This window comes from Trichosurus vulpecula, chromosome 6, assembly GCF_011100635.1.
Source record: "Trichosurus vulpecula isolate mTriVul1 chromosome 6, mTriVul1.pri, whole genome shotgun sequence".
Taxonomy (NCBI): domain Eukaryota; kingdom Metazoa; phylum Chordata; class Mammalia; order Diprotodontia; family Phalangeridae; genus Trichosurus; species Trichosurus vulpecula.
The window spans coordinates 269659079-269669782 of record NC_050578.1 but is presented as its reverse complement, the minus strand read 5'-3'; the positions used below and the strand labels follow the sequence as shown (position 1 = coordinate 269669782).

General features: G+C 36.6%; 1 protein-coding gene and 1 pseudogene across 1 annotated transcript; one reads left to right on the top strand and one right to left on the bottom strand.

Moving 5' to 3' along the window:
• Positions 1–928: 928 nt before the first annotated feature.
• On the bottom strand, positions 929–3806 carry LOC118854552 (annotated as a pseudogene).
• A 5245-nt stretch (positions 3807–9051) lies between these two features.
• On the top strand, positions 9052–10160 carry LOC118853613 (small acidic protein-like). Its single transcript, XM_036763774.1, has one exon. It carries the CDS (start codon positions 9150–9152, stop codon positions 9702–9704), a length of 555 nt encoding a protein of 184 aa, XP_036619669.1. The 5' UTR covers positions 9052–9149; the 3' UTR covers positions 9705–10160.
• Positions 10161–10704: the final 544 nt, after the last annotated feature.

Genomic DNA, 10704 nt, shown 5'->3' with positions numbered 1-10704 from the left:
CAATAATGAGTCCTACTTTATACAACCAATACAACAGGAATTTATGCACGGCTTGCACACTGACAAAACACACACACATATCCACATATATGTTCATATACACACATATATGTATATATAATATGTACATGTGTGTATGTATGTGTATATATGTATATGCATATACATATACATAGGTAAGCTTACAGCCTGGGATGCTAACACCTGTATGGAGGTGCATAGTTTCATATAATTCTGTTTACATGCTTCTGACAGAAAGGAATATGACAATAAATGCAAAGGAGTTTTACATTTATCCAACCTGTCATTATATTAATATATCACTGTAAGTATGCTCCACATTAACATTACACTCCATGCCAGAGAAGGTGGCTTCTCTGACTCACCAATCAACCATCATTTTAACCAATTACCTTCATAAAGGACATTTCAAAAGTTTTTTTTTTTTTTTAAATGGTGGAAAAGAATGTGACAGCTTTGCATTTTAGGGAATTCAAACATTTTAATAATAATTAATATCCTCATGTTTCTTTCCTTATGATTACACAACTTTACGTAAGTAATCTTTATGATTACTTAAATTTACAAGTCACCCCTTTTATGAAAAAAAAGCCAACCCTCCAAAACAAAAATCAACCCAAAAAACAAACCCCAAAACACTAATGAAATGAGACTTTTCCACTTCAAATTAACCTTTATCACAACATGCAAATCCATTTAGGTACTTATGTTTAATTGTGCTATAGTTGGCAAATTGACTACTTTAATAATAGGCTTAAAACACATATACAATGCACGTATCCTTACATTTTTCTATTTCCAAAACTGTCACTGAGCACAGCCGGTAGGAATGGTCCAATATGTTCTTCACCATTATTACTGTTATTAATTGTTTAACTTAAACTTAGAATGAATGGTTGGTTTCATTTCAACTTTCTTCTTTTTTATATGTCAAGTTTACAATTGTTTCTGTTGTACTAGGACTGTTTCTTCTAGAAATGTCATACGTTTGTTCAGAAACTACTCCAATTTCCTTGGCTGGAGATTCAATGCTACGTTTCAAAAAAATCTCAGCAGCTTTGTGCTCAAGCACCTCAAATGGCTGGTGTCAAAGGTTCCAAATGAATACTGGCTTGCTCACGAACATTAGAAATAATAGATTCATGTTAATCTCTTTTTCTCAAAAAACTGCTCAAAGCTAACATCATTTTATATTAATTTCAGATTATTAGTATTCCATGAAGAAAGCTTAGCTTCATTGGAACTGTTAGTCTGATTATTTAAAATTATATTCTCTGAACTTTGGCACATCTTCAATTCAATTTTATTATCAGTTTTTTTTTTTGTGGTTGTTGTTCTTCCATCACCTCTTCAATATCATTATGATCTGAAACAGAAATGAAGAAATTCCTTGAGCCCCTATCCTGGGCAACTAGGTTGGGGTCATTTCTCATATTCAAAGTTGTTATACTTTCTTTATTCTTTATTGCTGATGTTGTTGATACGGATTTACATCACATTCTTTTTTTGGCTTCCTCTGAAGAAGCATTTCTTTTTTGCTTTCAGAAGTTGATATTTCTGTTTTTCCTTCAGATACATTAGGTCTTAAATTTTTCTCAGGAGTAGCTTTTTCCATAGTGATTATTTCATTCTTGACTCTGGAAGTTGTTCAGAACTTGAGATGCAAACAAGCATATTTTCTTTAATAACTTCGCATGTGAGTGTCACTTTAACTTAAATGTGTGGTCCTATTATTTACACCAGAAACATCCGTTAGGAAATCACGATGAAGGCACACTACAGTAAAGCCCCTCAAATTTTCTGAATGCTTCTTAAAAATGCACAACCTTTCACTTGCACAGGTACTATGAAAGCTCATCACGTGACTTCCATAGGCTTCATTATAGCTAGTCTTTTATATGTATAAACTACAGTGGACATATGCAAGAAAATGGTTTGAAAAATCTTTTATTTCCAAATAACACTCAATGCACTTGTGAATTCCCCGACAATACCTTAAATTCTGCATATTCTATATATGTAAATATTGTATATTGACTTTATTTCTTTTTGTGTTCCCAGGGCCTGACTTCTTTTGCACATGATATGTTTTTGATTTCGATTTCGATTTCGTTGCAATAGTTCTTGTACTGTTTTTGCAATTGTCACTTTTTGCAGTGATGGTTTTTGGCATGTGTACTTTTTGCGGTTTTATTCTTAGTTCTCGGAGGAGATAGCTGCAGGGTTGAAGTGCTTGCACTAATGGAAAGTACAGTCGATGCTCCTGCCTGAAGAGGTACAACTGAAGCTTGGATAGTGACTTTTGTTCCAGGAGGCAATCCTTCCAATTGTTTAGGTTTTTTAAATGTTCGATGTTGAGTGTTATGATCCAGTTTCTCTTTGCAAGTCAAAAACTGTAGTCGGCACTTTGTACAACATCTTCCTTTTTTATGATGTTTCATATAATGGTACATGTATAGTTTTGCAAGCTTAATAACTCTGAGACAAAATGGACAAAGCAAGTTCTTAGTATTTTCATGAGAAATTCTAAAATGTGTTTCTACATCAGAAAATGATGATGATCTATAATTACACACCTGACAAACATATGGCATTTCACCAGGTTGATGATTGTCCTTCATATGCTGCAAAAGAACTTGCTCTGTTTCAAATGATAACTCACAGATTTTACAAACAGTAGAAAACTTATGGAGAGTATGTGTACTTTCAATATGACACTGCATCTGGAAATGTGAGGGAAACTGACGATAGCAATGTTGACAAGTCATGTGGTTTTCCCAGCGTTCGCTAATCTGTTTCTCAAGTTCCAAATGGTGTTTCATGTGGTTCATAAACCTAATGTTATTTTTAAGTATTTTCTGGCAACTGAAGCATTTAAAGGCTGTGTGAGTCTTCTGTTCTTGTAGGTTATCACCTTCATGTTTCCCATAATAAAAGTCACAAAGTAAAATGTTCAGTTTTCCTTTATCAGCATCAGCAATCGTGTTTTCACTTCTTGCACTTGAAAATTCTATTTTGTTAGAGCTCCAAAAGAAGTCATTCACTGTTTCTGGGCAACAATACTTCATGTGATTTTTTAAATGATCCAGCAGATTAAAATGAATGTTACACTGTGGACAAACTCTTGGGAAAGGTGGTCCATTTTTACTAGAAGTAATTGTACCTTCTGTAGGTGAACTCTGTGATGGTGAATTTACTGAAGAGAATGGGGATGAGGGATGAGTTCCAGCAATACCTTCACTGGACTTGGGCTTCTTTGAAGTAACACTGTTTACTTCAGAAGTAGAAACACGTTTCATTACAAAGGAACTTTCATTTTGACCTGTTAAAGAATGTGCTGTTCCTGCCTGAGGTATACCTGTGTTTTGTCTCAAGTCAAACAGTAAGCCTGAAGAATTATTAGGTCCAACTTGTGGTGAGCTCTTTATGTGACCAGGTTTAGCTAATGGCTGAGCAACAGAACTAGCTGTAGATCTTGATACAGATGGAAAAACTGGTGAAGCTGCTACAGTACTTGATGTTGGAGGCATGTAGTGTTGACTGGTTGGCTTGAATGAAGCAAGAACACCTCTATTGGTGGCGCCATTCTGTATTCCTCTTGATGACGACCTGGGGTTGACTCTGTTCAAAATTCTTGAAATGACTGGTTTTGAACTTGCAATCTCCCCAACAAAGATTAGCTCATCATCATTACCACCATCCTCAACATCTTTTACTTTCTTCTTACATGGTTGTAGTTCTTCTTCTTCACACACTATAAATACTTCAGCCATTTTAAAATTATCTTTTGGGTGGAGAAGGTTGTCATCCATCAAGTTCCCGAGCTAACTTTCTATAAAATGTCACCCAGATGACAAACTTCAGTATGTACTTTATGTCATTGGATTCATGCCAATTACAGCATGGAACTGGGAATTCAGAGGTCCTCAGGTCTAACTCTCACCTCCATGCAACTCACTGTGCTATGTCAGACAAGTCAATAAGTCTAGGTTTTCCTGTCATGTATGGTGCGGGGGTGGCCTTACTCCATGATATTGTTTATGGTATTGTTGTATTTCTCTATTTTCTTGTAGTACAAAATTTGGTAAAGCATGGTGCCAGAGTTTTTACAAAAGCAATTTCTCTTGTAATCTGGATGTCATTAGATTATGAATTATACTGTTAACAAAAAACTGTTTTCCTAGGCTGGCCTCCTCCTCCTTGCTGGAGTCCTTTCTTGCCTTCAGAGAAGAGAAAGATGATGTTCCACTCTTCTCTGGTTTCTGTGGCTGTTCTTATCCTGAAAGGAAGGGTGGAGAAAGATCCATAAGATTTTGCGTTTTTAAATTTTTTGCCTCTCCCTCCCTTCCCTCAAGATGGTGTGCAATCTACATCTACATTCATATTAAAACTATTTTCCCATTAGTCATGATGGAAAGAAGAGTTAGAACCAATGGTAGGAACCACAAGAAAGAAGAAACAGAACAAAACAACAAAAGAAAAACAGAGCAAATAGCATCTTCCATCTGCATTCAGACTCCAAAGTTCTTTCTCTGGATGCGGATAGCATTTTCCATAATGAATCTTTTGGAGTTGTCCTAGATGCCTGCATTGCTAAGAAGATCTAAGTCTATCAAAATCAGTCAGCACAAAATGTGATTGTTACGGTCTACAATGTTCTCCTGTCTGCTCACTTTACCCAGCATCAGTTCATTTAAGTCTTTCCAGGTTTTTCTGAAGTCTGCTTCTTCATCATTTCTTACAGCACAATAGTATTCCATTACATTCATATACTACAACTTGCTCAGCCATTCCCCAATTGAGACGTCCCCTCAGTTTCTAATTCTTTGTCACCACCAAAAGAGTTGCTATGAATATTTTTGTACAGGTGGCTATTTTTCCTGTTTTTATCATCTCTTTGAGATTCAGATCTAGAAGTGGTATTGCTGGGTCAAAGGGCATGCACGTTTTTATAGCCCTTTGAGCATAGTGCCAAATTGCTCTCCAGAATGGTTGAATCAGTTCACAACTCCACCATCAATCCAATTTTCCCACATCTTCTCCAACATTTATCATTTTCCTGTTTCGTCATGTTAGCCAATCTGACAGGATAGATGTGGAACCTAATAGTAGTTTTGAAATCTAATCAATAGTGATTTAGAGCATTTGTTTTGACTAGAGAGAGCTTTAATTTTTTTCATCTGAAAACTGCCCATTCATATCATTGGTCATTTATCAATTAGGGAAGACTTGTGTCCTTATAAATTTGACTCACTTGTCTCTATATTTTAGAAATGAGGCTTTTATCAGAGACACTAGCTGTAAAAAATTGTTTCCCAGCTTTCTGCTTCCCTTCAAATCTTGGTTGCACTGGCTTTGTTTGTGCAAAACCTTTTTCAAGTTAACGTGATCAAAATGTTCCATCTTGCATTTCACAATGTTCTCCATCTCTTGTTTGGACATAAATTCTCCCCTATTCCATAAGACAGTTAAACTATTCCTTGTTCTCCTAGTTTGCTTCTAGTATCAGCCTTTATATCTAAATCATGTACCAATGTTGCCTTTATCTTGGTATAGGGGTGTAAGATGTTGGTCTATGCCTAGTTTATGCTATACTATTTTCTGGTTTTCCTAGCATTTTTGTTAAATAGGGAGTTCTTATCCCAGAAGCTGGAGTCTCTAGATTTATCAAATAATGAATTACTATAGTCATTCACTATTGTGTCTTGTGTACCTAACCTATTCCACTGATCTACCTCTGTATTTCTTAGTCAGTACCAAGTAGTTTTGCTGATTGCTGCTTTATAATACAGTTTTAGATGTGGTATGGCTAGGCTACCTTCCCTGGCATTTCTTTTCATTAATGCCACTTGGGGTTTTCTTGGCAAAGATACTGGAGTGGTTTGCCATTTCTTTCTCCTGCTCATTTTACAGATAAGGAACTGAGAAAGGACTCCTTTCTGAGACAAAACTCCTAGGGATATTGAGAACCCACTTAATCTCATTTATCAGTAAAGTCGTACCCTCGCCATCCCAGTGATTTTGAAACTTCAGTTATTGCTCAGAACTTCTGTCCATCTTACACTGCCTGTTCCATTATTCCCATCCTCCTCAGTATTACCCCACCAATGTCCCACTCTAAAGCCATCTACCCTTTCCAATGTGATTCCTGAAGTGCTTGTTTCATAGGCAACAAACTTTGTTTCAACTTAAATCTTTTCTTTTCCTATTCCTGCCATCTTCTGGCTCTTGAGACCTTTATCTGATTAACTGTCTATAAAATTGTTTTCACAATTTTCTGTTTTCCTTCTAACATTGACTACATCTGTTTTATTTGTACAAAACCTTTTTAATTACATGTAATAAAAATTATCCATTTTAAACCTGTTTGCTCTCCGTCTCTGGTTTATTCATAAATTGTTCACCTATCCAGAATTCCGATAAATACATTTTTCTAATTGTCTCATACAATCTCTCTTTATATCAAGATCATTTATCCATTTTGACCCTATCTTGGTAAATAGTGTAAGATAATTGGTCAAGGCCCAGTTATTTTTACTCACTCTTTTCCTTCTCAGTCTCTCTTTTCCCATTTATTATTCCATTTACCTCATCTTCTCCTCTCACCCTCTTAATCCTTATTTTACCCACCCTTCTGACAGTCCCTTCCTTATCTATTATTATCTTATCTATTCACCCCACCCTCCTAATCTTATACTTTATTCCTTTTCAAGGCAGTTAGAACTGGTATGGCTAGGCTACCTACCCAGACATTTATTTTCATTAATTTTGTTTGGGGTTTTCTTGGCAAAGATATTGGAGTGGTTAGCCATTTCCTTCTCCAGCTCATTTTACATATAAGGAACTGAGGGAGGACTCCTCATATTTTATTATATGATGTAGTAAGATGTGTAAGTCTTCATCCTACCAGCTTCATCTGTATTAGTTATTCTGTTTAGGTTCCATTTTAATGAAATAATTTCTCCCTTTGACCATTCCCTACCCAATTTTGTTTTGAGAATCTCCTCATCGTAGACAACTCAGGAGCAACTTACTTCAAACCTACTTCAACCTACTTCAAACTACTTTAGTACGATAACAGTTTAAGGATACCATTATTGATTATTATTATACTATTATGATTATATCAATAAAAATTTTTTTTAAAAAATCATTATTATATCAATAGATGCAGAAAAGGCTTGTGATAAAGTTCAATGTTCATTTTTTATAAAAAAAGACATTTGAAAATATTGGTATAAATGGATTTTTCCTTAAATTGATAAAAAGCATTTGTCTAAAACCATTAGCAAGCATCATTCATAACGGGGTTAAACTAGAAGTTTCCCTAGTAAGATCACATGTGTGTGAAACAAGATGTCCAATGACACCTATATTATTGAATATTGCATTGGAAATCCTAGCAATAGGAATAAGAGAAGAAAAAGAAATAGAAGAGAATGAGGTAATAAAACTATCTCTTTTGCAGAAGATAAGATGATATGCTTGGAAAAGCCCAAAGACTGAACAAAAAAGTTAGTCCAAACTTAATAATAATTTTAGTAATTTTGGCAAATTAGCAAGATATAAAGTAAATCCATCTAAATCATCAGCATTCCTATACGTCTCAAACAAAACTCTACAAGAAGGGATAGTAAAACATACTCCATTTAAAATAACTCTAGACAGTATGTAAGATCTGGGAGTACAGCTAACCAAAAAAAGAAAACAGGAACTATATAAAGAAAATTATAAAAAAGCTTTTATACAAATAAAATCACACTTAAATAACTGGACAAATATTAACGGCTCATGGGAATGCCGCACCAATACAATAAAAAATGACAATTTTACCCAAACTTATTTATATATCCAATACCATTCCAATTAAATTAGAAAAAAAATATTCATTAATGGATGGTCACTTAACCATCACTCTTAGACCAAAGACCTCTAATGGCTGTGGGCTCATGGTTAACTCTGATTCCCTAACACAATGGGAAGTTTGCTATATTAAAATGAGAGTGCTGGGGTACATGATGTAGTCACCCAAATCTTGGTCAAAATGTATCAGTAAGACAAAATACACAATATTTATGGTGATGATGATTGTGCCTGTATAGTTTGGAATCGCAAAATATAAGAGACTCTCTATGTAGAAAGCAGAAGAAGTAAAACATTTACTCAGACACTAGAGGATCAAATCCCAAAACTAAGAGTTCCAATTCAACATAGCAACAATTGTATCCCAAAACCAGTAAGTCCACTTCAGTATAACATCAAGGAAATTAAAACACAGTATCACAGCAAAGAATCCAGCCATCCTGTAATCCTCCCCTCTGCTAGGGCCTTCCCATAAATATTTACTCACAAATCCTATCGAGTGGTTGTTTGTCTGAATCTTCTCCTCCAGCAGTCATGAGAGTTATGAGACTTCTGGCTTAATGGCTACCCTCAGGGTACATATATCATTTTTCAGGGCCCAAGAGATTCACACCTCTAGTGATTTAATTAGGAAAAGGGTATGGGCCTGGGGCTTCCCACCTCTGTCACCTATTTAGCAAAAAGGGTGTAAACCTGGGGCTTAGCACCTTTAGCAAAAAGCTGTAGGCCTGCCTACAAAGAAGCCTCTCCTTATCAAGCTTCCCTTGGCTATCTCCACCTGAAGCCTTTCTAATGGGTTGGGAAGATCTTTAATCACTGATTAAAGGACATCAATTTCCACATCACCAGTGTTGAAAGAAAGGGAGAATGAACTTTTTTTTTTTTTTCTGAGACTTGTCTGAGCAAAAACAATGAGCCAGGAATACACTCATTAGCCCAATCTTATAATTTCTTTTATTCTCTGATTAGATCTTGGCCTAAGAGCCTTCCCACACTGGTTGGTTTCTGGATGTGGAAATAGAAAAGGGGAAAAACCTTGGTCTTGATTCAATAATTAGTAAATATAAAGGAAATATTCATTTCTCACACAATTTATAGAAGCAAATAAACATAATAACCTAGTATTTGACAAGCGGAAAGCCTTAAGATTTTAAGATAAGGAGCGGCGCTGAGCGGGGGCTGCGGCGGCTGGCTGTGGGTGCCGGCGGCAGAGGAGGAGAGCAGAGGGCGGCCTCGGCGCTCCCCTTGGTGGGGTCGGCGGGAGGATGAGTGCGGCCCGAGAGTCCCACCCGCACGGGGTGAAGCGCTCAGCCTCCCCTGACGACGATATTGGATCTAGCAACTGGGAGGCAGCTGACCTAGGCAATGAAGAGAGAAAACAAAAGTTCTTAAGACTAATGGGAGCTGGAAAGAAAGAACACACTGGCCGTCTTGTTATAGGAGATCATAGGTCAACATCTCACTTCAGAACAGGGGAAGAAGATAAGAAAATGAATGAAGAACTGGAGTCGCAGTATCAACAGAGTATGGACAGTAAATTATCAGGGAGATACCGGCGACATTGTGGACTTGGCTTCAGTGAGTTAGAGGATCCCGATGGGGAAGGCGATGCTGCCGGAAATGATGATGACGATGATGATGATGATTCATCTGACCCTGAAAGTCCAGAGGACTCTGAAAGTGATTCAGAGTCTGAGAAAGAGGAATCTGCCGAAGAACTACAAGCTGCTGAACAGCCAGAGGAAGTGGAGGACCCCAAAGCTAAGAAGGATGCAAAGAGCAATTACAAAATGATGTTTGTTAAATCCAGTGGTTCATAACTCCGAACGTGTGATTAGTCTTTGTATTCAAAGTAAGCCTTATTGTTATAATGCACAGTGGAGGACTGCTTCTATAGCACAGACCTTTGTATTATAATTTTTAAAAAAGGCCCCTTTAAATAATTACAAAGAGTGTTTGCTTTCAGATGCCATGGATTACAATTTTATGGGCATGATTAAATCCATTTTTGTAAAATATAAGAGTTGCATTGTACAAAAGACAAATAAATATGATTCCCAGCTTCCTTTCACATTATCATCAAATACCCTCTAACTAACTACTACTCCCCCCCCCTCACTTTTTTTAGTCCCTTCTAATGAAATTATGTGGGGAACATTCTTGAAACTTCTTAGTACTATTTTGTGGGTGTTTCTGTTTTTGACAGCTGTATGTTCCATTCTCTTTTTTATTATTTTTGTCCCTAATGTTTTCTCTTATAAAAGTTAATTTGATGATGTGAAAAAAAAAAAGATTTTAAGATAAGAATGCATTATTTCATACAAAAAAAATTGGAAAAACTGCAAAGTGAGTGTTTACAAACTTAGGTGAGTTCTGTGGTTGCTGGAATGGCAGAGGGAGTTCCAGGTTCAGGAAGGGATCACTGTGAAGGATCTCTGGTATGTCCAGCTTAAAGGATGCTCAGTCTGCCTCCTGATTGGATGATTCTGATTCCCAGGTCAGTCTGACCTCCTCTGGATATAAAGGGAGCTCAAGCAAATCTAGGTGGTTAGTAAAGTCACTAACCATCCCATTTCCACAAAAGACGAGGAAACTGGCAAACAGGGTTTAAGTGACTTGCCTCAGATCACATTGCTTAGTAAGCGTCTGAGGCTGGATCAGTACCATCAGTCTTCCTGATTCCAAGCCCAGTGCTCTGTGCACTGTACCACCTGCTGGCCCCATGTAGTTCTCTTATTTACCTTGATGTAACAGCCTTGACATTTGACACAACGGGTTTCCCCCAGTTATTAATAGAGGAGAAACATTATGGAGGGTTGT

Bases quoted from the DNA above. Each gene is read 5' to 3' on its own strand.
- LOC118853613 (XM_036763774.1), top strand. From the start codon at position 9,150: ATGAGTGCGGCCCGAGAGTCCCACCCGCACGGGGTGAAGCGCTCAGCC.